General features: G+C 43.1%; 2 protein-coding genes across 5 annotated transcripts; both read right to left on the bottom strand.

The window, feature by feature from the left end:
- Nucleotides 1–1,335: 1,335 nt before the first annotated feature.
- Nucleotides 1,336–15,282, bottom strand: mamdc2a (MAM domain containing 2a). 2 transcript variants are annotated; one of them, XM_076998010.1, is made up of 14 exons: nt 14,955–15,280; nt 14,568–14,690; nt 10,943–11,193; nt 10,148–10,232; nt 9,816–9,953; nt 9,381–9,637; nt 7,812–7,905; nt 6,824–6,970; nt 6,120–6,385; nt 4,717–4,813; nt 3,707–3,862; nt 3,232–3,491; nt 2,699–2,783; nt 1,336–1,926 (listed from the first exon to the last, which is right to left on the bottom strand). In XM_076998010.1, exons 1-14 carry the CDS (start codon nt 14,983–14,985, stop codon nt 1,865–1,867), a joined length of 2,052 nt encoding a protein of 683 aa, XP_076854125.1. In that variant the 5' UTR covers nt 14,986–15,280; the 3' UTR covers nt 1,336–1,864. The 2 variants fall into 2 exon arrangements, with proteins under 2 accessions (XP_076854125.1, XP_076854126.1); XM_076998011.1 differs by lacking the exons at nt 1,336–1,926; nt 2,699–2,783 and having other exon boundaries at nt 3,261–3,491; nt 3,711–3,862; nt 14,955–15,282.
- A 7,684-nt stretch (nt 15,283–22,966) lies between these two features.
- Nucleotides 22,967–27,734, bottom strand: LOC143509839 (cilia- and flagella-associated protein 95-like). 3 transcript variants are annotated; one of them, XM_076998637.1, is made up of 6 exons: nt 27,588–27,734; nt 27,220–27,331; nt 27,004–27,125; nt 26,767–26,826; nt 25,240–25,300; nt 22,967–24,508 (listed from the first exon to the last, which is right to left on the bottom strand). In XM_076998637.1, exons 1-6 carry the CDS (start codon nt 27,620–27,622, stop codon nt 24,326–24,328), a joined length of 573 nt encoding a protein of 190 aa, XP_076854752.1. In that variant the 5' UTR covers nt 27,623–27,734; the 3' UTR covers nt 22,967–24,325. The 3 variants fall into 3 exon arrangements, with proteins under 3 accessions (XP_076854752.1, XP_076854753.1, XP_076854754.1); XM_076998638.1 differs by lacking the exon at nt 27,588–27,734 and adding an exon at nt 27,460–27,546; XM_076998639.1 differs by lacking the exons at nt 26,767–26,826; nt 27,004–27,125; nt 27,220–27,331; nt 27,588–27,734 and adding an exon at nt 26,115–26,702.
- Nucleotides 27,735–27,798: the final 64 nt, after the last annotated feature.

The following is a 27,798-nucleotide window of genomic DNA, read 5'->3' as shown; positions in this document are numbered from 1 at the left end:
TTTTGTTCCCTCAGCCTTACACCACACAGTCTTACCCCTCTACACCACAGTCTTACCCCTCTACACCACAGTCTTACCCCTCTACACCACATAGTCTTACCCCTCTACACCACACAGTCTTACCCCTTTACACCACACAGTCTTATTCCTCTACACCACACAGTTTTATGCCTCTTCTTGGCTGTTCACCCTGTACATGGCCTCGTGTTTCCATTATGAGACTTTGTGATACTGCAGTGTTTAACGTCTATAAATGTTTGCCAATTACAGTAAAGGTTCATGAGACGCACCTCTGACCTATGGTTGAGACTATTGGGTAATCTAAACCTTCACAAATTCCCTTTCTTACTGTAACTGAATGTTCACGAATAATTTAATCAAATTAGGATAAAATTACCAAAATATAAAATATATATATATAATTTAAAAAAATGTATAATATTGCCTTCAAGATTATGACATGTTCAGCACTTTTACATGTAATGACCTAGGCAATGACCCAAAGACTAAGTGTTTTGGAGGGTAAGACAATTCAACAGACAATCCGTACAACACATTTTGATCAACATGACATAAGCAATTGATAATGTAAAAAACAACAGGCAATTTTCCATGACCATTTGCAAAATGTACAAAAGCATTTGCAAAATGTGAAACACAATGAACCAAATCGACTGAGAAAAACTGTATTACTATTATTATTATTATTGGCTCAGGTTTTATTGGCAGCTGAGCTGGAGCAGTAATGCAGACTGCCTGGTTACACAGTGGAAAACATTTATAGTGATCATCGTAATTTATCGTAATTTTGTAATTTCGATAAATTGTAATTTATCGATCATCGTTATATTGGTATAACAAATACTGTTTCTGTTTTCCTCCTGTGATCATCTGACGACCTTCTGTAATTATACTGAACTGACAAAAGTGTCAGCCACAAAGTAAAACTGAGTATAACTCTCTCTTTCTCTCTCTCTCTCTCTCTCTCTCTCTCTCTCTCTCTCTCTCTCTCTCTCTCTCTCTCTCTCTCTCTCTCTCTCTCTCTCTCTCTCTCTCTCTCTCTCTCTCTCTCTCTCTCTCTCTCTCCCTCCCTCCCTCCCTCCCTTCAAATATATAACAGAAAGCTAATCAGAATGGACTTCATAATTCTAATCAGAATGGACTTCATGTCAAGAATAGGACATCAGAAGAACTTTATGACTGAAGACTATGTGGAAGTTCAGATGCCCTTGGTGCAACCTTAATGTCAGTGTCAACTAACATACACTACATGGTCTAGTATGAGCAAGCAAGTCACGTCAGACTCAAATGAAACACAAAACATTTGAATAGTTATAAGATGTTTACTTAAGAGCTTCCATAAAAGATAACCAAAACTTATCAAAATCAAACAAAAATGAAATCAAAATCAATGATCTGACTTGATCAGTGATCATATGAAAATGGTAAACCATTAATGAATTTTCTGCATGAATACAGTGTCCACATCAAATGAGTGTAGTTCCTTGGGTGTCTGTGATATTCAAACATCAAACTTTTACCTCAGCAGAGCCAAAACATTACCAAACATCTCAGAGGAGTTAAAGGCTGAACGCTGAGTAACGTCAGAGATCCCAGAAAATTCAAAACGCAGCATGTTGAATTTTTGATAACCACTAAGCAAGACATGTAAAACAAAACTGCACTCATACTCTTCCTTTGGCTTCCAAAAATGCCTCTACTAGACACTGATAACTCTCATGCGAAACAACAAACTCTCTCCACCGCCACACAAAGTACAAACATTTCTTTCCACAATGCCTGACCCAAACCCACGTCCCATAAACCCACAGCAGACGCTGATGTTGAGGTTCCAGTACCCTGCTCAGTATTCAATCTCGTTGAAGTTTTCCGAGAAGCCTGAGGATGAGATGTTGTCTCCGGGATCTGCGGAGAAGAAGGAGTCAGGTTCAAACAGAGAGAAGGCGATAGAGGACTGGTACACACCTGTGAGTGAAGGCATATTCATTCATGTTTACTGGCATTAATTGCCACGTATAAAGTATTTGGCTGTCCTGATGTACACGTATGCCTGTGTGCAGCTGATACTGATGGCTGTCTGTATATAAGACACACGTGGAGGTTGAAATGACGACCTATGCTCCAGCAGAGCAATCCTGTCAGAAGATGCCCGTCTTCTGACAGATATTACAGATATTACACAACCTAATGGTATCAGGTATTTCAGTATTGTGATACATTTCTAGTTGTGCACTATAATTTCCTACATACGATTGCGTTATTTCAACCGTTGTGCAGTCAGGGTTTCATTCCGCACACCTCACACACTCTAAGCAGGTGGCTGAGTTGAAAAAGAGTCCCAGAACACCTGACGGCCCAGGGAGCCCAGCGCAGGTAAACACTGCAGCAGGCGGTCTGCTGTATGCACACGTCTTCCTGCGTGAGCAGGGCAGGAAGTCCCGCGTCTGCTGCGGGACCCAGGCAGCTGTGTGGATGCTGTTCTCGCAGACAAGGCTCCTTGTGTGAGCTGAGGGCTAAACAGACGTGCTTCCTCAACTCAGGGCTGGTCTGGCGTCCCGGAGCGGGACTCTAGCGGGACTCCAGCGGGACTCTAGCGTAGGATGACTGTACAACGTGCGGTATGTTCTCGTCCCCACACCAGCGCAAGGTGGGTGTGGTTTGTAGAAGGCATACACACCCTGGCACCGTCCTTTTCTGAACACGACGTCGTCAATAGCGATGTCGCCTCTTATTGAAGGCCCCCTGACGGCCTCGAATATAATCTGGGGGAAAAAAAAGAAGAACGAGTTCATTTAGAAAGATGAAGCAAAGCTACGTTGTTGAAAGTCCTGGATCAGAGAGCTGATCAACCCTGTACCTCCTGCACTCCTCTCTCTGTATCAAACACTAGTTTGTCTAATGAAATCACTAGTCCATAAAGTGTGTGTGGGTCTGTGCCCGTGCGTATTTGTGTGTGTGTGTGTGTGTGTGTGTGTGTGTGTGTGTGTGTGAATATGTGTGTGTGTGTGAGTGTGTGTGTGTGTCTGTGTGTTTATATATGTGTGTATTTGTGTGTGTGTGTGTGTGTGTTTGTGTGCGTATTTGTGTGTGTGTCTGTGTGTTTATATATGTGCGTATTTGTGTGTGTGTGTGTGTATATATGTGCGTATTTGTGTGTGTGTGTGTGTGTGTGTGTGTGTACACATGAGCACGTAGGTCCAATGTTCTCACCTGGTGCCTGCTAGAACAGTCATAATCCAGCATGGCCTTCATCCAGGAGATGCTCTGCTCCCCGTGCCTCTTCCAGAGAAGCCTGTCTCCAGCCCGGTCCGACTGTCGCAGTAGCACGCTCAGGACACCCGTGCCCGAGCCGTACATGTGGTAGAAGAAGGTCAGGCACTGGGGGTCCGCCGAACCACGCAGCTCTGGCGACACCATCCGCGCCGTGTGCCCGGGCAACATGTGCGATGCCTCGATGTACATGTAGTGCCCTTGGGGAGACGGCAACGGCAGGACAGGGTGTTAGCCGGAACGCTACGAGAACACGCGCACTGCTGCTGTGCCGAGCACACGTGTGAACGCCATTGCAAAAGAACGTTTGGCTTTAGAACACTTAGCACGATCAAAATACAGATCGTGCAAACAGGACAATGGAGAATAGACATATAGCAGCCAACGGCATGAGGTGGGAGTCTTGGTAACTCACCTACCCCTAAGGTGTGGTCCCCCTTGGGCCCCGTGTAGGAGGTGGGCGTCTGTCCCCTGAGCCGTAACCAGCGGTCTCTCTTACTCCGGTTCTCCTGAGTGTAGCCGCAGTCGCCCGTCTCAAAGTAGCAGTGGCCCGGTGCTGGCCGCAGAGGCCCTGAAACCACGGTGGAGTCCAGGATTAAAGACCACGCTACTCAGTCAACACAAGGATCGAGTGTGTCATAGTGACCTCCCGGTCAGCTGTAACCTTCTTTGGACTTTTCTGGTTAATCGAGATTTTCGTTTAGTTTTCCTACAGGGACGGTGATGGTAACACTGGGTCTATTTCTGCCTTCTGCAATGTGCCCTGCCCATTTAATTTCTATGTTCACAAAAGCAGATGTTTCCCACACTACACATGGGTCTATAAACAGCAGTTATTTTAAAACTGACAAGGTGTGGTTTCTAACTGTTCAAAACAGTATCTAGATGATGAACTCAATTACAATTACTTACTACAAGTACTTAGGGTCCTATGTATTATTCCCGTTACCAAATGGTTCACGTGCTCAAGATATAATTCTTTTGAGCAAAACAGCTCTGTATATAACCATGTTAACTTTAAGACCTTGTCTGGAGGAACAAACACAAGTCTTTTTACACAGCTGTAAACAATGAGGGTTATTTGACACTTCTGCTCCCCACTCGGGGCCAAACAGTCCTCGCAATCTATTTTTACCACAGCTAAATGGAGAGAGTTCTGCTGTAGTGCACCAGGAGTGCAGATAAACGTGGTTTCTTCTATCCTGCTAGAGGTATCCTCCAAAGTCCTCACAGTCCACTTTTATTCTTTCTACACTTCACTTTCTACAATGTTCCATTGTATGACTGACAGACAGACAGGCAGACAGACAGACACAGACAGACAGACAGACAGACAGACACACAGAGAGAGAGAGAGAGAGAGAGAGAGAGAGAGAGCCCTTAACTTAACTACAGTCCTTACATCTGCTCATTGAGGAGACTAACCTTCTGTGATGCGACAGTCTCCAAGGGTTACAGTGATGTCGTCAAGGGCTACAACCCCACAGTCCCAGAAGTTCCTGCAGATACTGACAAAGACTACCTAGAAAGGAAGCCAAGAGTCCATCAACCAGCTGACCAGGTGTTATAAGGTGAGCCCCTGATAAATGGTGCCCCAAGTCCTCAAAAGGCCTGTAACAGGGGTCAAAAACCTTGAAAAAAGTCATTTTGTCTCCTCTTCCACCAAAAAAAACCACACAAAACATAAGACATTTGTAGCCACAAAACACAAGACAGCTTATTAACTATTAAAAGGTTTAAAAGTTGAATTGAATGGCAATTGAATATGCTTGAGCTGAATTTATGTCATCAGTTTGCTTACTGGTGATGTTTGTTGCCATTTTAATTGTCTTGTCATTATTTTCTGAAACATTAGATGCTCTTAATTTTTTAATGAACAATTCTTTCATGTATTCTCCGTCTGTGAATGACTTTCCCCTCCATACGATCTCATGATCTTCCACAGACCTCACAGCTGTAGTTGAGTCTGGAGAGTTCATCCACTTCCTGAAAGTATATTTGCTCTGCTCAAGTTTCCGTAGTTCTAAAATCGCTCTCTGTCAGCCATCTTCACTTGGGTACTTTTCAGAAAATGCTGAGTACCTTTCAATGTTAAATTTTCTATTGTATGCTAATTTCCTGCCACATATCAAGCACACAGATTAGCCAGCCAGCACATTTGGCAGTGAAGGCAGAGGAATCTCTCCATGCCGAATTAAAGTCTCTGAAAATGTCATTTTCTTCTGAGATTTTTCTTGTTTGGGATGTATTCATGGTTATCTTACCGTGGGGTCACAAACCCAAGAAGCCCCTTGCAGGTAAAGGCGAGGGCTATAGATGTGGGTGTGACCCGTATTTCAATTTGATTTCAATAATATAAATAACAATTAAATGAATAAACAGCTGTTATTCTTTTTTTAATCTTTTGTCAAGGCTGAAGGGAGCCACAACATGGAGGCGGAAGAGTTGCACGCAGTGCCAGAGACGTGGGTTGTTGACCCCTGACCTGGAAGAAGTTAATTAGGCCCCTTTTTGTCCTATTGAGTAAACCTATGTAGCAGAATGTTTTGATACAGATTTGTAATGAATGTAAGCATTTTATGGCTTCTTATCTTTTGTTTTTAACAATATGCATCAAGCTCCACAAAGAACTTAAAAAGGTTTATTAAGCATACTGTTCATTCACCACCACTAAAGGTATCATAAATCTCCTCTCATGGTGTTAGATGTGTACCTTGTTAATATCAAATAAGGCCTTTAAACTTTCAGAATAACCTGTACATTACTTCATTCTGGGCTCCTTGGATAGATTTTTTGTTGAAAATTATATTTATATACATTCTGATTACCTTAGTTGACATGGGTTTCTGATATGTGATGTCCACCTCTGTCCACACATCTCTGGAGCTCTCGGACATGGTCCAGATCTTCTCCTGGGCAACATTCTTCTCGTCATAGATGTAGAGGGACAGAGTGTTGTCGATCTTCCGGAAACCGGACAGAGCGTAGTGAAACCTAAGGCAGTACTTGTGGTTCCCTGGCAGGATGGGTCCGTGTAGGCGGCCCACATATCCGGGGCGTGAGGCGAAACGCGTGTTGGCCATGAGGAAGAACCCTGCACCACAGCCAGACGAAGTTGGAACAGTAGGAGATAACTATCATTATTTTATGATTTAGGAATCTCCTGTTTTACTGAGTCACTGAGTACTGACCACTGAGTAAACCAAGTAGTGGGATAAGATACACAGTCAGTGAGCACTGCAAAATATTCTTTTTTATCTACAGAAATATTTATTCGGTTGGTGCATTAAAAACTAAAATTTTAAAGATAACAGGATTTTAACATAATCCTGATAAATCAGTGATTGACAATGCAGACCAAAATATAGCATATTTTATATATTAAAGCCAGCGCATGTCCAGAGCTCTAACATTAACAATTAGGCCATGGCATCATAAAAATTAGGTTATGACAGCATAACAATTACATGATGGCATCATAACAACTACGTCATGACATTGTAACAAGCCTAATTGGTGTTCTTCGACGTACCAGAGCCTGTAGTGTGATCTCCGGTCCTGTACACGTTAGGTCGAACTGTGACCCTGCCCCAAACGGGCAGCCCGATGGATTCTAGGTAATACTGACACAGGCTCTCCTCAAAGTCACAGTTTGCCACGGAGGGGTCAAACGTGGGCTCTGGGGCAAATCCATAGAAAAGCAATAACAAAGCATTAAAGTCAGCCACGTTGACTCAAATATTCTTTCTGGATCCGTCAAAATTGCAGAACACAGGAAATCTCCCATCATGGCTGGTGGAACCCAAACGGAACTAAATATGCAGAAAACGTCCAAATATTCTATAAATGTGCCTGGGCTGTGTTTCTATAGGTAGATCAGTGTTTCACACTCCTGAATCAGGTTTAAAAACACAACCTGACAGGAAGAAAACTGCAGGCAGAAGTGCAAACAAAACAGAATGTAAAGTGATGACAAAGCAAGATGCTGCATATCTGCACCCCATCAGCAGCTCCCACAGGTCCTGCTGTAGGTCCTGCTGTAGGTCCTGCTGTAGGTCCTGCTCTAGTGTGCGAGCCGCAACTTACTTAAAGCACTCGCTCTTCTTGGAATGCAGACAATGGCAGAAACACAGCCATAAAACATGAAAAATGTCTGTGGCAAAACTGCTATTTTGGGCAGCTTAAAGTTTGTACAGTGGTTTTAAAGGAAGCTGTATTTTATTCACTTTTAATTTGGTGGATCTGTAAGTAACACTACCCAATGACTCACTGTGATTCATTATTTTTGTGCATCTCCTCTGTCTTGCATGAGATTATGTATTTTCAGTATTGATGCATCCGATGATGTGTCATGCTTTTTTTCTACATTCATTGTCCACGGGACCCCCTCGTCCGAAAAGTGACTGACAAATGATTGACAGCCACATCTAGAGACAGCATCTAGACAGCACAGGTCCCACGTTTTAGACTGTGCAGAGTTACAGGTGCTAGTGCTCGTTATGAAAGATGACTGCACTGACCTGTTTCCGTGTGACAGAACTCAGGAGAAAAGGCGATGTCATCCACAGCTACGTATCCGCCGGTGGCGCTGTTAAACGCTACCTCGTACACCACCTACACGTGCAGATGAAACACGGAACACCACGCACAAACCGTGGCTGAGAAAACCCAGAGCAAGCTCTCCAGTTAATGGACGATTCTCAGCACCATACAGCACGTCTCTAACATGCATGTGACCTGTTTACAGAGTGCTGATAAATGAGGGCCTCGAATGATGAACATAAAAAAAAAACAACACAAAATATTAGAAAGAACAACAAAAACAGTCCAGTCCAGCCAGAAGGTTCTGGAAAAGCTAACCAAAACAGGGGCCTCTGGATGTTGTGTTTGAACCGAAAGTGTTCTTATATCAAAACATGAGGAGCTACAGGCACCAAACTGCATCTGTGTGTTAAGGCATCCAAGCCCCACTCAAGCACTCTTAACTTCTTTATTTACACAGATCCCAAGAAGCGGCTGGAGCCACTCAGATGCGGCAGAGCCGGCCCGATTCTGGGTGGAGAACTGGCCCGAATGCTGGCCCAAATCCGGCCCTCCGGGGCGTGTTTACACAAGCAAAGCTAGCGAGAAACAAATGCTACTTTCTGCTTCAAAGTCAGTGACTTTTAGCCTGCCTGGGTTTTCACTCTGTCTGGTCCTGCTGGACACTGGACACCCAGCAGTGCGGTGCCTTTTAATGTATTTATCAATGAAATCTCATTATGAATGCTATGATCTCTCAGGCTAACCTGTAAAGCAAGCTGCAGTGAAGAAAAACACACAAACACTGTAGCACTGTAGGTATTAAAGCCCTGACAATGTGCAATAGAATCTACGAGTTTCATATATCCTATAAGCGTTGACTCCATTATCAGTCAGGGCTCGAGCTAGTGAGGAGGTCTGCAATGTTTCATGAACACATTTTGACCTGATTCTGTTTTGGTGCAGCTCACGCAGCACAGAGCGTCTCACACGTTCCACTCTTCGAGGTACTCACCGACTAGAGGATTTCTCTAACTCTCACTGCAGTTTCAAAGTCAAAAGAACTCCTATTCATGAAGAAGGAAAAGTTTATCCCAAACTGAATAAGCTTTTGGGGGGGTTGTTTGATATTGTTGTTTGGGGTTTTTTTTTTTTTTTGGACTTTGCTGTACAACAACATGAAACAATACTGAACAGTAACCAAGAGGCATTTGCGATGGCTGTTGCTTCCCTGACACTCTGTTTCCATGAGCAGAAGCCTCACGGGGTGATTAATGGGTGGTTTCAGTTGCTGTTCTATTTTCTAGTGCCCGCTGTGTCCGTATTTCATTAGAAAAGATCCACACTGCGAAACCTAATGTTCTAACTCTCAATAAAAAGCTTCAGAAGGCTCATCCCCTCTATTGCAGAATCTCAATATGTTGCTCAATATGTTACGATCAAGAGATTTATACAATTGTTTCCAAAGATTCCAGCTTTTATTTCTGTGAATCTGAGTTTCAACCAAGTGCTACATGACATACATAACAGTTAACAGCACCAGGTGTCCAGATACCTCTTGCACTGACCTCTAAGGGATGGTGTGCCTGAATATCCACCTGGACCAGTTTCCAGGTGGAGGTGGCGTACACATCTGGCCTCCAGATCTCCTCATAGTGACCCAGCTGGTCCCTGGTGAAGACAGAGAAGAAGTTCCCCCTGGCCTGGTTCCTCTGGTAGTAGAAGGACAGGCAACCAGCCATGGGCGTGGTGGTCATCGGTGACACAAGTTTGGCCACCTCCTGGAACCTCTTCACATAAACGGAATCCACATACATGTAGTGACCTGGTTAACATCAAACAAAAGGATCAAATCAATACATTAATCATTTGAAATGATAGACTGACCCTTTGAGCAAATCTCTAAATGAAGGGTCAGTGGTCACAGGACACTGAAGGAATTCTGATGTTTGTAGAAGTTTTAGGGTCACAGGCAATACGCCCACCACTGGCCTATGCAGTACCTCTCTCGTTGTTCATAGTGTGGTCATCCGGGAGGTTGGATCGAGGGTCTTGGACAAGTCTCCCTCCCACATACCAGTTAACGTTGGGATTCCACTGGTTACTGTAGCCACACAAATGGTGTTCCTCAAAGCTACACTCTAAGACAATACACATTTTTGTTTTTAGGTCATCTGAACATTACTGAACATATACCATAATGCATCTGTTAAGAATTCAGCGTCTATACCCATCATGTGTCATTAAATAAAGATTTATAGTGCCATGTGAAGCAATCACAATAGGATGAAAATATCATCTTACATGAAAATAATATATAAATCAAAAGATGTACCTATACAATAGCCAGGGATGATATGAATTTCAAAGATAGCAATGCTGTTTCCTGGTCTTTGGTTGGGTTGTGCCTCCATTAAAAGCTAAATCAATCAAATAAATGAATGAATGAATTAAGTAGTGAATGAATGCATAAATTTAAAGTAATACGATGCTTCCTACCACTCAAAATCTTGCACGAAGCTTCAAAACAATGTAAAAGCAAAATCAGTAGAAGCCCAGAACAAAGTTACGCAGTGTTCATTCTTTTTGAGTGCGGGGTAACCCTTAAGTGATGAGCGTCTGGTTTTGCTCTTATTACTGTGGGCTTGAGGCCTGAGACACTATTCCAGATGTGGGAGAAACGATCTTCCCAAAGCGCACACAAGGAAATCCATCACTTTACTGTATTTGCACTGTACACCTAACACACATCATGCACCGTTACCTCTGGGTAAATATTTAATAAATTTCGCCCATTACTTTGACTTGTGCATGCTGGCAGTGAAATGTTGAACAGCTTCTTTTGCTCTGCAGTGATAATTCATAGCAATTATCAAACATTATCAACTTTATTTTGCTTGCAGCTTCCATATTCTAACTCTTATAATGTATGTCGTTCCCATAGACACCAAACCTAAATAAATGGTCTTGATGCATGATGGCCTGTAAAAATGGTGCTAACAACATTTTTTAAAACGCAGCACACTGAAAGGATTTGCCGTTACATTACGAAACACGGCCTCTTCATGGCTGTGGTCAGGGCTCGTCTCTCTGAGACACACAGGTCAGCTCTTCCAAACTGGCTGCATACCTGGTAGGTACCGGAAACGTTGCGTAGGTCCATGTTGGCGATGAGCCAGCTGTCCGAGGGTTTGTCTGCAGACCACAGCGTGTGGTCGAAGTTGTCTCCGTGGAGTCGCAGGTGCACCAGGAGCGAGCCCGCCCCGCTGATCTGGTACACCAGACGCAAGCAGCTCCACTCAAAGATCTCCAGTTCAGGGCTCACCAAAACGGCCTTGTTGATGTCCTCCATAGATGAGGAGTCCGCCATTATGAAGCGCCCTGTAAGAAGGTCGCAGGCGTATTATCAAATTATCAATATCAATATTATCAATATCATATTATCAATATTAGCATATTATCATATGTTATGGTAAAGGCACACGCCCCATGTGCCCCATGTGATGATGATCTGGGTTTTGTTGACTAGATACATTATTAAGCATCATATACTGGTATCTGTATGTATACTGAATACTTTTCATTTATAAATTAAAAGACAGATTTTACAGATTTCTCTGTAACATAGCCCTACAGAGGAGGCTAGAGAGTCCGTTGCAACTTGGAATTGAAGAAATATGTGTTATATCTGTGTTATATCTGACTGTGCTGCTTTTTAACAGGTGTGGACATCAGCGTATAAACTTGTGTGCTAAGTTTTCACAGAGCAAAAGCCCCATCACCTATCACTTTCTCCTTTAAGAGCTGACACTTATAATACAGCTGAATTCTCTAAAATGACCCAATAACACAAACAGGAGAGTATCAGTGTCTTGCACAATGATGCAATGCTTTCACAGCGATGATTAAGTCTTAATTGCCACATATAAGGTAAATCAAACAGATGGGTGGTCCACACTCTATTGCATTAGTATCCAGACTGCATGTCAAACACCAGGTGTGATCTATATAAGCTCTTTTCCCACAATGAGGTTTACACAATCACTAGAAACAAAAGATGATGATGGATATAAGTGTTCACTGAAGCACTCTCGTTGACGGGGAGTCTTCATAGCATGTGCACCGAGCTGCATTTGGACTGAAACAGTTTCACTTCAAAGTCGCACAGAGTTACTATTTGTGCAGAGAAAGTTTGACTTTCCCGATGATCAAACTGAATAAATCACAAGAGTGTTATTTTGGTATTGGTAACTTTTCGTACGTTCTCTAACATTTCCAGATGTTCTCACAGTTTTGGTGAGTCTGAATGAAGTATATTTGTCTGTTTCTATCCATCTTTGTCATCTCTTTGCATGTCCTCTTATTAAAATAATTTTCTTGGGTCTTTTGGTTCTTTTGTATTTAGTCCATGAGCAAATAGCAAAAGTCCAGCTATGCCAAGTGTCTTCTGAACTTGGTGCTTGATGGATGAAATCATGTCTATAGACTGTCCTGTTGCTAACCTACTAGAGCTAATGTTGTCTTTAATGTATTACATTTGCAGTTGCTTGTGGAAACATAAACACACAGCTGCCATGTGTCTTGGCCATAGTCTGTCAGTATGATGTAAGATGGCCAAATGTCACTACACTGGTTTGCTGGTCACAGCAACTCTGGTCTTTCACTTCAAAGCCCCAGTAAAGTGGCACGAGAGTGCGTAGATTAACTGGGTTAATCAACAGGCCTTTTTCTGCTATTTTAAAGCTTCTGACAAATTTTCCAAACTGGCATCTGCTGCGTGTGCTAAGTAAGGCATCAGCACTTAGAGAACCCTTCATCCCCTCTATCTCAGCGGTTTTACGAGTCAAAAAGCTTCAAGTCATCAAATCCCAAAGAGTACATCAGAAAAAGACAGTCAGCACTTTGTGCGTCTGACCACCAGACACAGCGTCTAGACACAAGCAGGTGATGATGTCATTTTCAGATGCAACTCAACGAAATACATGTGGAGCAGTGGTGAGTTCTGCCCCTGGCGCTAAGGGGATAAGCTGTCGAGAAGATCCCAGCTTACACGGTGAGTAAATGGTCCCAGTGCCCTGACACGCTCCCAGTAAGAGCTCCAACATGCTCCATCTTCTCTCCCACTCATTCCAGCTGCTGCCAGGCTCACAGAGTTCAAGGTTCAAGGTTTGGTTCAAGGCAAGCTCTTTGTCCCCAAGAAGCATGCAGACTTTGAGCACGGAGCTTGCCGACGTCTGCCGTACGTCTTTAACCACTTACAAAAATGATTCCTGCAGCTGTTTGAAAACGCCATGAGAAACCAGGTTAGTAGGGCCCCTGGGGAGATATTATTCACTCCCCAGAAGACAAGGACACCCCCCCTCCTCTGCCTTTCTGAGACACAGACTTTAAGAAACCTCCAAACTTCCAGCCATGTGCATTATTGATGCATAATCTCACTGCTGAAGGTGAAGGATGTCATTCGTCCCAGACAAAAGCACCTTGGGTTTGCAAACCTTATTAATAAGAAGGAGATGCTACATGTCACCCCAGGCTAGCGTGTTCAACTGCACTTACAGGAAGCAGTCTGAACACAGGCAGTATTTCCACCACAGAGTTCTGGGGTTGCCCAGGAAACCAAACAGAGACACAGTCATGGCCCAATGTGGCTTCGTGGTGTTGTTTAAAAGCCCATCGGGGGGAATGCAGAGCAACAATTCAGCATCCAAACCGCCAAAGCAGGAGGTGACATTTCTGGCAATAGTGATGATTACAACTACCATACAGTCACAAGAGCCTTTACAGCTGATCCTGGGTCAGTGGTGGAGACCGAGTTCCATCTCTCTCTTCTCTGTTTCAAGGCCACACACCTCTCCACCACCTACTGTTTACAACACTGAAACTTTCTGGCAGACTAGGTGGGACAGGAATACTTCTTTTCAGAGGGAGAATGAGAAGGTTGCCTGTCAGATTAAAGAATAGGTTGCTACTTTTGCATGTGCTACTTGAAAGACTTCAGATGGACTTTATTAACTAAAATAACAACAAAAAGTCTTTGTAAAGATGGCAGGAACCCAAGACTTTCCATAAATGCCTTTCCATGTCCACTGATGCGCAAAAAGAGGGTTTTTCCGTCTCAGTATGCAACAGATGTCAGAGAGTTCACAGCAGGAAACACAACATCACCAGAGACAAACCGGTGAAAAGTTCTGTGTTGTTCTTGGGCAAAGAACGTCAAACAATGAAAAATTTAACACAAATCCTGATTTCTTCCTTATCTAGTCTAGATATCAGATAAGTATATTTCAAGCACACGCCTTGTTAACATCTACACAGATGACTTTTAAATAATTCAGCATATAGCATTATTTGCAAATTTTCATCAAATTGTGCAGAAAACATCTGCCCTTAACAACTTATGATTGTGTGTTTCAGAGCTGTACATTTTTCAATCATCTAAATGCATTTCCCATAGCAACCCAGTTATAGATATGCATAGTGTTTATCTTCCATTAACGTTGCGATGGACCTGTCTTTTATTATGGCCATTGTAGTGGTCAGTGTCATTGGAGAAAAGTGTCGAAGTGCAGCGTCCTCAGATTGCATAACACTTTGAGTGAACATAACCTTTCAAGTCAAACCCATCATTACTATATTTCAGAGTTTACGTGGAATTGTCTTAAAACGAGACGAGAAATATTTTCAACACAAAAACACACAAAAGTTTTTTCTTTACTTTCAGCAGGTTGCGTGGGTGCTGTAGCATGCTAACATACCTTCGTCGTTGACGGTCCAAGGAGCGTAAGCCGGATCAGATGTGTAGCCACAGTCGCTCTGCTCGAAGCTGCAGGATCCCGGCTGCAACTGTTGCGCGCTGACAGCCAGCACGACTCCTGCAGCTGAGAGAAACCCATAAACAAGACCTGTTAGAGGGCAAAGAACGGTTCTTCAAGTCGCTTCAGAAAGCACAAAATTAGGAGAAATGATGTGTATTCGCCCCAAGGGATACGGGAGGAACTTGTAAACGTCCACGTTGATGAGCCGAGGAACTATAGACAGTTCGGGTCAAACGCTTGCTACTGTTGACGTGTAAAGGTCCTTATGAATTGTGCACGTATTGCTTTTTGCATGTTTGGAAACGAAAGAAAGAAGCAAAGCCTTACCGAGAAGAACCGAAAGATGATGGACACGCATGGCAGAGGTGGCTGCGGGAGACACGAAGGCGAGGGCAGGGTGCAGGCTCGCGGGTGCAGATGGTGTGAGATCAGATCCAACACTGATCACACATCAGGACGTTCAAGGCGCACAGCCCTCGCTCATGGAGAGCTCATGGACTCATGGAGAGCTTCTTGGTCAACTGCTGTTACACAACATCTCCATCGCCTGTAGGAAGCGGCGTGTGGCTGTGCCTTTTGCACGCTGTCGGGGGCTGGAAAGAGGAGGTTCGCTCGGGTCTGACCGGTTCAGGGCTCCTGCCTCAGCTTGCGTGCGCATCTTCCTAAGTTGGATGCCATGTTTCCATTTTTTCCTTTTTTGGGGGGGGGGGGTTGCCTAAGTGAGAGCATAATATCTGCGTTGGGATGTGATTTAAGGTGTCAATAGTGCCTTCAAATATTGCATGTTTTTGGCACGTTTTTATTATGATTTATTTCAACCCAATGCGATCAAACAGAAATGTGTGACATTTGTTACCTTTGTGATCGTCTAGATACCAAACACTGATAATAATCATAAATACTGTAGTGAAGTGACGTTTGACGATTGATGCACGTGCAAATTGATGAGTTTTGCTTCTGTGTGTGTTCCGTTTGTCAAACATAACACTGCTTGATCAGCAGTGAAGCGCTCCTTCAGCTATTTCCGGTTTGTTTGTCAATTTATTTATTCGTTTGTTTGTTTGAGTATCATGGCAGCTCCACAGTCACTCAAGTCAAGTCAAATGTATTTATGTATTTAGGCGATATCGCATGGCACCATCACTGACGTCCAGCTCACACGAGGTCCTGCAGTTACTCAGAACAGCCGTCCCTCCTCAAACACCTACTACAAAAACCTGAACGCAGTCGGTATTGTCTCAATCCCGCCCTCCCAAGTTTGACCCGCTACCATCTGGAAAGCGGTTCTTCTCCCACTCGCACACCAGATTGTAAATTTCTGAACTTCATTTCGAAATGACTCTATAAAACAGAAATACTGCACTGCGATTTTTACCTCTACCTATGCCCAACGAAACCCAACTGCTCTTTATCTGCAAATAGGTATTATAACTTCCAACATGCTTTACATTAGGAAAACCATTAATTAATAATATACCTTCTATAAAAAGAACAATGTATATATACGTGCACTACACTTTATATAGTCGTATGTAAGTCGTATGTAACATGTACATGTTGTAAAAGGACTGTGTGTTTGTGTGTGTTGTGTGAGTGTGTGTGTGCGCATGCACATGTACACGAGTGTGTATGTATGTGTGTGTGTGTGTGTGTGTGTGCGCATGCACATGTACACAAGTGTGTGTGTGTGTGTGTTCATTAACGTTTTGGATGAAGTGATGGAACAAAGTATAGCTTTTGGCTTTTACGGGGATATTACGTAGAATGTGTCAGCTGGCGAGGTTGTGAAGACCCGCCATACAAGAGCTGTGCCCCTAACAACACACGCTCTAGTTTCTACAGATGTGCTGGAGATTAATGAGACTATTACCAGTAAGAACCCTGTGTCTCTTGTGTAAATCACTACAGTAAACATTTGGTCCTTTTTCTTGATTTTTTTATCTAAATTGAGCCTTTATAGGGAAAAATCTTACTTGCAAAGGATGACAATATGAGAAAATTATGATGACCCATTGGGATTTTGTGTATTACATGTATCATGTGTATAGCATCTACAATATGATCTGTTAAATGACACACAACATTTATGCTATTATTTAAGTGTTTTAAATAATAAATGTAACTAACATAGAAAAGGATGTGAATCACTGTACTTTTTGGCATTTGGTTTTGCAAGATTTATCTATAATGACTGAGCCATTGTTGTGTGTTGTGTCTAAAATGCAATTCCTACTTGATTTCTCCTGTTGTATTTTTCCACCTGGGATAAATCATTCTTATCTAGCATGGCCATACTCTATCAGACATGTCGACTCAAGACCAGGGTGATTTTTCCTGTGGTAGACTCACAAACACAGGTGGTGGTACGTCTAAGACGTGCCCGCACACAGGTGGTGGTACGTCTAAGACGTGCCCGCACACAGGTGGTGGTACGTCTAAGACATGCCTGCGTCTCCTTTGCTGACACCCTATAATTTTTTGTCATTTGTTTGATTCAGTAGAAGTGACCTGGCGCAGACTGAGGCACTAATTCCCTCCAGTTATAAACATTCTGACTGTGGACTAATGGAGTAAGTCCTTAGAAATCCATTTGTATCCCATTTTGGTCAGGCTAATCTTCAGCATGTCTTCTTCTATGGTCCACCCAAAGTTCTTTTGATCACACCGTATTGATAAGAACTTGTTTCATATGATTGTCAACCGATGACAATTTTGACTGGGTTCTTTTAAGTAATTATTGAGATTCTGAAGAAAGATGACCACCTTTTACAAGCAACAGCTGGTAAATCCAAATAACTTAAGTGTTTCGTACGTCTTCTAACACCAAAGCTAAGAACAACGCCAACAACGTCTTCTGTGTATTGTACACGTCATGCCCATGACCCTGGGGTCACTTAAATCAGCTCTGGTTAAAAACACACACATTCCCTCGTAGGCCCTGGTCACGCTCAGGCAGACATTATCATTAATGGACTTCTTCAAGTATGCCAGGCCATCTTCTCAGAATGTAAACTTGTCAGTGGACCCAGTCAAGACGGATTTAAACAAAGTGTGTTGCTGTGAAGAAGACCTCCAGTAGTTCACCAGCAGGCCTCTTCAGACCTTCTTCACCCCACAGCCACCACCCAGGGCTGGGTATGGTCCGAGTGTTACGTTTGCTGAGGGGTAGGCGTGACGCAACTGCAATGTAAAGACATTTAATAGCGAAACAATGACAAAACAACTAGGTGCAAACAGAAACACTACACAACAAACGGAAATGGGAGTAACTACACAGAGTACAGGCAGCACACTAAGGTGAGTGGGGACATCCAAGTAAATCACAACATAGATCGAGGCAGTAGAACATAGAACTAAGATCACAGACCCACGGGAAAAACAACGAACACCAATAAAAGAGAAACAACTAAGCACATCAACAACGAACACAAATAAAAGAGAAACAACTGAACACATCAACAACGAACACCGATAAAAGAGAAACAACGAGACACATGAAAACTTAACGACAAGATGAAACAGCGAAGAAACCGCGGGAGGGGAAAAACGCTTGAAACAGCTAGAGACATAGTCTAGGTGACTAGGAGGACACAGAGAAATACGTACTGAAACGGAACCAAAGGCACTACACATCAAACAAACAAGCGAGAGCAGAGACAAGACACATATAAGTTTAACCAGAGACTAGGAATAACCGAACAATGAGCATGAACCAGGAATACTTAAAACCACGAAGAACCCTGACAGACGAGGGAGCGTAGCAAACGACCGACGTAGGTGAATAGGACAGGGGGATCTAAATACACAAGATGGAAGGGAGAAAATGAGACACAGGTGTAACGTTAATGACTGGGGTGTGTCACCAGACAGGGACCTCCCACCGGGGAACTAGGTAGGGCTAGGGCATACGACACTGGGGCGGGAGGCGGAGCTAGACGTAACACCGAGCTTCCACATGCTTCATGAGAAACCAGCCATGAACACCACTCTTACGTTCATCACATGATGAAATCATGAATGCAGTTGTTATCAAGTGCGAGACATGGGTGTGGAACCCTATCTGCCCCCGTCACCCACCCCCACCCTACCCCTGGGGTCTGTCACTTGTGTGACAGCCCTGTAGTGTGTGTAAGACACCCCCTCCTAGGAAGACTGCTGGATGTCTTCAGATATGGCAGCACCCACTGGATAAAAGTGTCTTTCTGCGCCTTCTGATAATTCTGAGCTTTGGCTTGTTCCGCTGACACAGCAGAAATTCTCTGCCCTGAAATTCAAGCCAACTGGAAAGCTAAACATTTATAGGTTCATTTTTGCACAGTGGCTCCGGGGAGAGACAGCATTTAGGTAACCGTATGTCATATAAACTAAATTTGAAACAGTTGCTAGCTAAATTGAGCTGCGGGTTGTGTGTCGGTGTATTAGTACGTGCACACCTGTTCTTATACTGGTGTTGGAATGCAGATGAGATTGTGTTCTTCCGGGACGTCACTTTCCCAGGCTGATAGCTCTTGAGATTATTACTGCCACATTCTGCCTCCATTGCAGAAAACATGTTGAACTGTTAAACAGAGGGAAGACTTTGATGTGTGAGGAATTACAGACTGGAGCAGGAGTGTGCTCGTGTTTTAGATTGTTGGGGGGTGAATCAGGAGATTTGAGGCCCAGCTGTTATGCTTCAGAATGCAACTTTGAGCCCATGTTCAACTGGTGATGAGATCAGGGCACGCAGATGTAATCACATACACACCTGTGCGAGTGCGAGTGTGTGTGTGTGTGTGTGTGTGTGGTCTGGTGTTAATGATAATGTGCATAAAGGCTAAGATCTATAGCTGCAAACATTTATAGAGGTAAAGAGTAACGTGAATACAACCTGTTCCCATTCCACGGGTATTTCCAATGTTCCAGTGTGAATCATAGGAGTTTAGCTTGTATTCATCCAGCAAGCAACTGCTATAATACATCAGCATAACATAGAAACATAGAAATCATCATACAGGCTGAAGGACCCTGACAGTGATCATGGCTACCAAGAAAAACGAGTAAACAGACAAGAAAACTAAGTTAGATTTACTACAGTGTTACTGGGCAGATACTGATAATGTGTCATGCTGATTTCTCTCCCACTCTCTCTCTCTCTCTCTCTCTCTCTCTCTCTCTCTTTCTCTCTCTCCCTCTCTCTCCCTCTCTCTCTCTCTCTCTCTCTCCCTCTCCCTCTCTCCCACTCTCTCTCTCTCTCTCCCACTCTCTCTCTCTCTCCCCCCCCCCCCCTCTCTCTCCCCCCCCCCCCCCTCTTTCTCTCTCTCCTCTTTCCCTGCTACATATGGCTATTCTCCACATTTCCCTTCTCTCTGAACGTTGAGTTCTAATCACCACGTGTTTAGTTTGGAAGGCTCAGAGGCCCGAGACCGAGAACGGAGCTGGAGTCGGTGGACGACAGATCCTGTGCTAGCCAGAAACACATCAGATCAGCGCATCTATCAAATAACACCCAACAGGACACCAGGGATCTGCTGCAGAGGCTTCTAGCCTCAGAGACGCATAAAAAATGGGTTACAGGTTAATGAGATCAGCCCGTATGAGTTCACTGGGAGGTTTGGCACTGACTCAGGGTTGCAGTTCCTCATTAGTGTGACGTTTTGACATTGACTTGTGTCTATTGTATGACTAGAATCTAATAATAGTAATAATAATCTGTTACAAAGCTGGGGAAAATAAATACTAGATGCCATTCATATTTTTTTACTTTTATTTTTACACATTTATTCAGCTTCCCTCAGGATCAATTAAGGATCTATGCTTTTTGCATCTGAATTGAATCTTGAAAGGATTTTTTAAACACTCATTTACCCTATGTAATTAGGAGCACTATGTAATTCAGATTAGCAAGATTAAAATTCAATTGCTATTTAATGCAAAAAATGCAAATCTGCTGATATGATCTGACCAGCTTCCTGCATCTACACTCTTTCCTTCTCACATTAAATTAAATCAAATTGTGTTGTTGTAAAAAGTTGTAAAGGTTTTTAGTTTTTCTAAAGTCAGGATGAGAACTTTGCTCCTTAATGCCCTGTTCCTGGGCAGTTCCTCCTGAGACGTGAAGGGAACGAGGAAGAGATACGATCTCTTAGGTGGCTCGGAGAGATTTGTTTAAACTTACATAACATCTGGATTAATTGGGTCTCAAACCACCTCCTGAAGTAGTTTAAGCAATCAGATTTAAAGCTGTTTTAAATGCACGTGAGTGTTTACATTCACTTTAAATAGATTATTCCTTTGCGAAAATAATTCTTACATTCAAGTCACATGAAATGACCAAGTGTAAACTGGGTTATAGTTGACACTTGGTACTTTCAGGTTTTAGGAAGATCTTTCCAACAAAGCATTATGCACAATTGTCCTGTACAACAAAGCATTACGCAACATTTCTCACGGCACTCAAATAATGTAGACATCTCACGGTCACAATAAAAGCAACTTAGCATGGACACAAAATCATAAAAAAATGTGTCTGTGAATGTTGAATCTGAGCGTATGTGTAGTCGTCCTGTTTGCCCTGTGACCACAGTCAAACATCTAACAACAGTGCACCAGTGACTGTGGGTAGAACAGGCAGTTCAGGTCTAGAGCCATCGTGTGCGTTTTGTATTATCATGTTTATGAAAGGTAGATATATTCTTGGATTAATGGGCAACCCTGCGTTCACTTTAAGAGATTCACTGAGTGTAATACATGCTGTCTGGTTTATAACCAATTGCACACTGAATTAACACTAAGCTAGGGTCAGGTCAGGATCTTGACTACAAATAGCATCTTTATCACTGTGGCAGCAGCACTGTGAGACCATTGCTCTTGTGCACAAAGCATAGCTCTCAGCAGGCAGACCGGGGCAGTTTATGGACCTCAGCTCTCAGCCTGCAGACCGGGGCAGTTTATGGACCACAGCTGCCTCTCATCATCTTCCCAGCTATCTGGTCTCCGTGGCTACAAAGACATTCAATTCCTATAAAAAAGGGTTTTTGAATGGAAAGAGAATGAGATATTAATTCGGGGGGAACTGTATATATTTTTTTTATTATTAATTTATCAACACACATAAATGACATTAGAACAGTGTATCTCATATTACACCTTGGACAAATGTTATTTTGATAACAGATATTTTTCTTATGTGGTCTCTCAAAGTGAGCATTTGTTCAGTATTCAGTATTCAGAACTAGAACGTAGATAATTTGCTGTGTGGAGTTGTTTTTTCTGAACATCCCACACCTTCTTTATGTTATGTTTATGTCATCGTTCTTTTCAGGTCTTGTGTGTCTGCTTCAAACCCAAGAAGCTCAAAATAAGTTCTACTTGATACACTACAGTCTCACGCTGTTTCAGTAGCTCTATATTGGACAGAAATGTAAATACGGATTATAAGTTTGTTGGAGGTCAGAAATAACTTCCTTATGAGAACATCATGACTCCAGTTGGGCTCTGTGAGCCAGTGGCTCAGTGCTAATGCTAAAGCTAACATTAGAGTTCCAGACTGCCCTTCTCAGAAGTGTTTACACCCAGCAAACACTTCCCTTTTGGCCAGCTCCAGGTGACATTATTTTAGCTCTGTTCAACCAGCTGAGGCGTGATTTGAATTGTAACAATTGCAGACACAAAACACAAAACACACTACATATCCCAAGTCTCCTAGTGGTAATCTCATAATCCTTTTCATTTGAAGCAACACGTGTATACCCCAAACATTTCAGCTCTTCCTGATAAGACAACAATGAAAGCACTACATCATAACTACTTGTACATTAAAATGATGTACAGTTCCAGGTTTCTGACTCAGGCACACATATAAACACCTTGTGTAATCTGTAAACAGGAACATTTTGGATTATTTAGTCAATTAATTATTTAATTAATTAGTTAGTTCTGAAGTATAGATTGTGTGTGTGTGTGTTTGCGTGTGTATCTGTGTGGGTGTTGTGATTGTTGCTCGTCTTTGTTGAGTCTCGTGCCGTTTACGTGTTCTATGTTTGATTTGCTAAAGCGCTAATTGCTCAGTGCTAAACAAAATAAAGATACTTTGCATGCATACTAGCAAAAAAAATAGCTTTTATTTGTTTACCTCTAAAACTGTTGTCTTTCGTGCTTTATGACAAGCGCTTATGTATGTCCATACATCCACTCTCAACCGCTTATCTGGGTTTGGGTCGTGGGGGCAGTAGCCTAATCAAAGAGGCCCAGGTCAAAGAGGCCCAGGTTTCCCTCTCCCCAGCCACCTCTTCTAGCTCTTCTGGGGGGACACAGATCCCAGGCGATCCCAGGACAGCCGACAGACATATCCTCTCTAGTGTGTCCTGGGTCTTCCCCGGGGGCAAGAAAATTGAAATGTTTCATTTAAATACATTCAGGCCTTGGTGGAAAAATATCTTCTCCAGACCCCAACATAAAGGACATCCCAACATACTGCAGACTGGCTAGTAAACACAGGGAATAAACAAAGACTTTTTAATCCGTCCTGACTGATGTGACCAGGCAGCAGAAAGTGTAAATTAGGTAGAGGACCAGCCAGTGGACAGTGAGTCCTGTACTTAACATACTGTAATAGTCTCAATCACTCAGTCACCAGATCTGATTTTTAAACATCAAAGGTCAGGTCAAAGATTAGTCTGTTGATTGTTTTGCCAATACAGCTATGGGGAAAACACTTCATTACATGTTCTAAATGTTAATACTCTGCAGCTGACTGTGATTCTGATACAAAAAACATAAAACGTGAATACTGTCGGTTTCTCTACTTTGTAAGTGCTGTGTCCCATGGAGTCTGTCTTCTGATTTGATTCAAATTTATATGAATACATTTAATTTGTTTATTCGAATTAAACCCATACATCTAGACTAACTCCAAAATTACAAATGAAAGGTCCTTCTCAGTTAAGAATTATTAGATATTAAGTGATTTATTATGGTTTAGATGTTGTAAAACAGACATGAAGGGATTTGGAGACATTAAGGTTCAGCCAGGCCGATACTTAATTCCAGAAATACAGACACATTTGCTTTCTGTAGTCAATACCAGACACTTGGGCTTCCACAGTTGTCTCTGTGGTCAAGGCATGAGTCTTCCTCCTATAAAAAGAAACCCCATAAACTAACAGAGGAAAATGACATCAGGGTTTCTAGGAGATGCACAACACATCAGCCTGGGCAGCCACAGTCGTGGTTAAAGATAGTGATGCAGGGACAGATTGTGAATTGCTGTGAATTTCATGTGTGGTCTGTCACTCAGGAACGTTCCAGTCATCACTCACTGTGCCGCGTCCTGCCAAGACAGACCAGGACCCTCCTGGAGACGTGGAGGGAGTCCCAGCAGTCACGGAGAACACGAGCAGGCTCGTCTGCAACCTGCATGCGGGATAATGGAAGGAGCAGGTGTAGCGCTGAAGAGCAGATGGTGGAGGGAGTTCAGACGGAGCTGAGGGGGCGGATGTTTTTAGCTGCTGTCCAGCACAGTCCCCATAGTAACGGCGAGCGGACTCCAGCCGTGCCTCGGCCTGTATCTCATGGGGCCGGGGGAGGGGTGTGATTTTTTTCAACCCGAGACTTTATTGTTGAAAAAAGTGCATTACAGTAATTGTTGATGAAATATACTTTACTTAAAACTGCTCATCCAGATTGGGTAAAAAGGGCAGAAATGTTGGTGAGTGTATCTATGTGCAGCCCCGATCCAGTGGTGTGTGGAGGGTCTCAGCAGCTCCGTGGGGACGGGCCTGTGTCTCGTTTACGTCCTGCCAGGTGTTGCGTCCCCACCGCCGATGTCCTGCTACGTCAGTGAAGCAGGACAGACGTCTCCTGAAATCAGGCTTTCTGTCCTCCACAACCTCCGCGGGTATCTTCAGACAACACAAACACAACTCTCAACAAGACGAAAGTAGCTTGAACGGAAGAAAATTACAGACAACGTAAATGAACTAAAGTCAACTGTTTAAATGCTCTTCTACAGGTTATTCTAAAGGTGCTCCTTCTACAAAGCTATGTATGGGTGACACACTTTCTGGAGTTCACATAAGTTGACTTTGTAAGTCTACCCGAGGGACAACAGCCAAATAAATTCATGACTGCTAAAACAAGTGATAGTCATGAGAAGATCGGCGTGCATGTCTGTTTATCTCTGATTCCTGTTCAGAACAAAGAGCAGCTACGGACTAGCTTTGACATGAAGCGTTTGTGGTCTTTCTGGGCCCCGAGGGCAAACTAACTCAAGACAACCTGCCCATTGTCAACTACGGCCTATTAATCACGACTGTTAGGATGAAAAGAGGTATTAGAGACACAAGGGTAAATGGAAGCACTCGCTCATTTGCACTGGGGTAAAAGATTACCTTTCATGTGACATCATTTGATGTACTGCAGAGAGATTTTTTATTACAGTGTGTCTGCCATAGCAAGCAGTTGCCAGTAAGAGCTTTCCTGTTCATTAAGAGTTTGTATAACAATTCAGCCCTTGCCAAAGGAAACCTTGAGGTACTACTCACTTATGAGCTGAAGGAAGACGTGAATCAAAAGAAACTCCACATTTTAAACTACACACATATACTTCATACATTAAACATCATGTACTCACCGTGTCCTTGATAGTGATATGTGGAGGAAGGTAATCCAATGTATATGTAGAGTTCAGGTCCCTGGAATCAGAAATAATCGTAAATTAATTCCAAGGAAAGTATCTCTGTTACTCTGGTGTCTAGATTTTTATTGGTAAGTCTAATAGTGATTTGTGTGTTTTGTCACTAAAATTAGCCATCATATGAAAATAAACCATTTATACTGTTCACAAGTAGGCCTATGCATCTCTACAAGTGTGTAAAGTGTATTTTTTATCTTTCATTGTTTTGCCTGTCCAGTAAACCATCCTAATCTATATCACAAAAACACTATTAAGCTATATACCGAGCTCTCAAGGTCAAACTGCTGTTAGAATGCAGCTACGCTGGAGTCTGGCGCCTGTTCGTGAGCTCGTGTGATGTGTCATGTAACGTGGGCTGCAAATCCCCCAGGAACAGCCTCGAAAATCACTGCGCTGTCTGCAAGAATCTGTACCATGCATCCTGGACGCATCAAGGAAGCTTCACTTTTTCCACATACTTCCTTTGTGTGACCTCGTACAGATCTGTAGCTGCTTAAGCGTGAGTCTTGGGGGGCTTTAATGCTGTTTTAAAATTAGGTTCTTGTAACCTGCTCTCTCTTGATGTTACGTGTAATCTTATAGTGGCTAGGCATATCTTGACATGTCTATATAGGCAATGTTTTGCACGTAATGGGAAGAGCCATTTACTAACTCTAATCCAATAAATTAACTATTACTACAGCCAGCTAAACAGATAAACGACAATGCTTGCTTCAGAACATAAGTCCAAGCACTACCATCTCCCTCTTCTGGTGATCACCGTAACAACACTCTTCCTCCCCGTTACTACCACTTTCTTAGGGCGTACTCACACTAGGCTCTGTGATCCGGGCCCGGGCACGGTTGCCTGCCGAAGCACGGTTCGTTTGGCTAGTGTGAGCGCTCCAACCGTGCCCGGATCAGTTAACCGTGCTCGGGCCCGCTTGAAGAGGTGGGCCAGGGAACGATTCATGTGGACTCGGGCACGGTTCGCTTCTAGTGTGAGCACTATCCGTGCCCGGGCCCGCTTGGTGCCTCGTCTGATTGGTTCATTTCGCTGGAACTCAAACATGACGTCAGTGATGCGATGCTCACGTTAAACAGTCATAGCGGCAAAGCGATTAGCAGACAATCGTTGTGTTAAATTATCGATAAATCTGTGCTTGCACCGTGTTTCTGCACTCCCAAAACGACTCCAAAAATACAATAAAAAGAGAATCGTGAACTCCATAGTGTTGTGCGAGCGCGCTTTTTTTCCAAATAAAGCGGCGTTGTGATGACGTAAGCGTGCTCGGGCCGGGTTGCTGAAGCCAGTGTGAGTGCAGGCCAGAGGGGGAGTGGGGAGGGGGGATAACCGGGCCCCGGCACGGAACCAGCAAACCGTGCCTAGTGTGAGTACGCCCAGACGAAGGTGTAACTAAACGGTAAAGTGAAGCTCTTCACTGGAGACAACAGGACAGCAGGACATGGGGCTGCACCTCGTACATGTCATTGTAGTCGGGTCGGTGGCAGGGTAGGACAGGTCTGCATCCTCTGTGTGACAGTCTTGTAACAGAAGACAGTAGAAGACGCAGCAGTAGTAAAGTCGTATAGAAGAGAGAGATTGAAAATATAAGAGAAGTAGTTCTGGTTAGTGCAGCAACGTTATCAAACAGATCACAATGGTTTTAGGTATAATGGTTTTAGATATAATGGTTTTAGGTATATCCTCAAGATTTGCACCTGTCAAACACCACAGACTGGATGTGGTCGGGATGAACCATTGATTTTGGTGTCTCCTTGAACTCATATTCTTTTTTTAAAAAATACTGGGACAGCTGTGATTCCGTCGTGGTGCTCCAGTCCTGTAAATCAAAAGTATTTAATTCATTACTGCGGAGTTACCCTTACAAAAGAAGAAGCGTACAGTGTAGGATCTCGGTAATACTGAACACTTACCGCGTCTACGAATGTCCCCAAGTGCTTATATGTCGACTTGTGTAATTTCTTTTCTCTGTCTCGACATGCAGTGAAATCATAATCTTTTGGTTCCGCTTCTCTGTGCCTGTGCCTTTAAAACACAAGTATACGATCGTTTAGAAATGTCAATAATCAATTCAATTCAATTCAATACGCTTTATTTTTCGTTCAACATGAATTAATCATTGAAAAATATGAACAATTCTAACGATGACGAACTTGAACATGGAGATTTTAAAGTTGAAGGAGCGAAAAGGAAGGAAAGGAAATAAATAATATAAGGAGAGGAGAAGAAATAAATGGATCACGTCTAACGTCATCAGCTAAATGCTTCACAGGATACTCACCAATTCGACATTAATGTCGACCTGCTGTAATTCATTTTGAATTAACCAAATAGGGAGGCACAGTGGTGTACCAGATCAATGCATGTGTTTTAAGATAAACATTCCTAGAGGTCACAGTAATGCCTCGAAGGTCTGAGCGGAGCGTTTCTAATGACGCCACGCTGTTACCAAGACGGTCTGCGCTTGCGCGAAATAAAAAAAAAATGTCCCG

The sequence above is a fragment of the Brachyhypopomus gauderio genome, chromosome 3, assembly GCF_052324685.1.
Source record: "Brachyhypopomus gauderio isolate BG-103 chromosome 3, BGAUD_0.2, whole genome shotgun sequence".
Classification (NCBI taxonomy): domain Eukaryota; kingdom Metazoa; phylum Chordata; class Actinopteri; order Gymnotiformes; family Hypopomidae; genus Brachyhypopomus; species Brachyhypopomus gauderio.
This window is presented reverse-complemented; position numbering and strand designations above follow the sequence as displayed.

Bases quoted from the DNA above. Each gene is read 5' to 3' on its own strand.
- mamdc2a (XM_076998010.1), bottom strand. From the start codon at position 14,985: ATGCGTGTCCATCATCTTTCGGTTCTTCTCG. The intron at 9,638-9,815 runs GTACTGCATAGG...GATGTTAACCAG, and splicing joins CACTATGAACAACGAGAGAG to GTCACTACATGTATGTGGAT. The intron at 4,814-6,119 runs GTAATCAGAATG...CTTCCTTTCTAG, and splicing joins AGAAACCCATGTCAACTAAG to GTAGTCTTTGTCAGTATCTG.
- LOC143509839 (XM_076998637.1), bottom strand. From the start codon at position 27,622: ATGAATTACAGCAGGTCGACATTAATGTCGAATTG. The intron at 26,827-27,003 runs GTGCAAATCTTG...TTCTGTTACAAG, and splicing joins CAGTCTGTGGTGTTTGACAG to ACTGTCACACAGAGGATGCA. The intron at 24,509-25,239 runs GTGAGTACATGA...TGTTGTCTGAAG, and splicing joins ATATCACTATCAAGGACACG to ATACCCGCGGAGGTTGTGGA.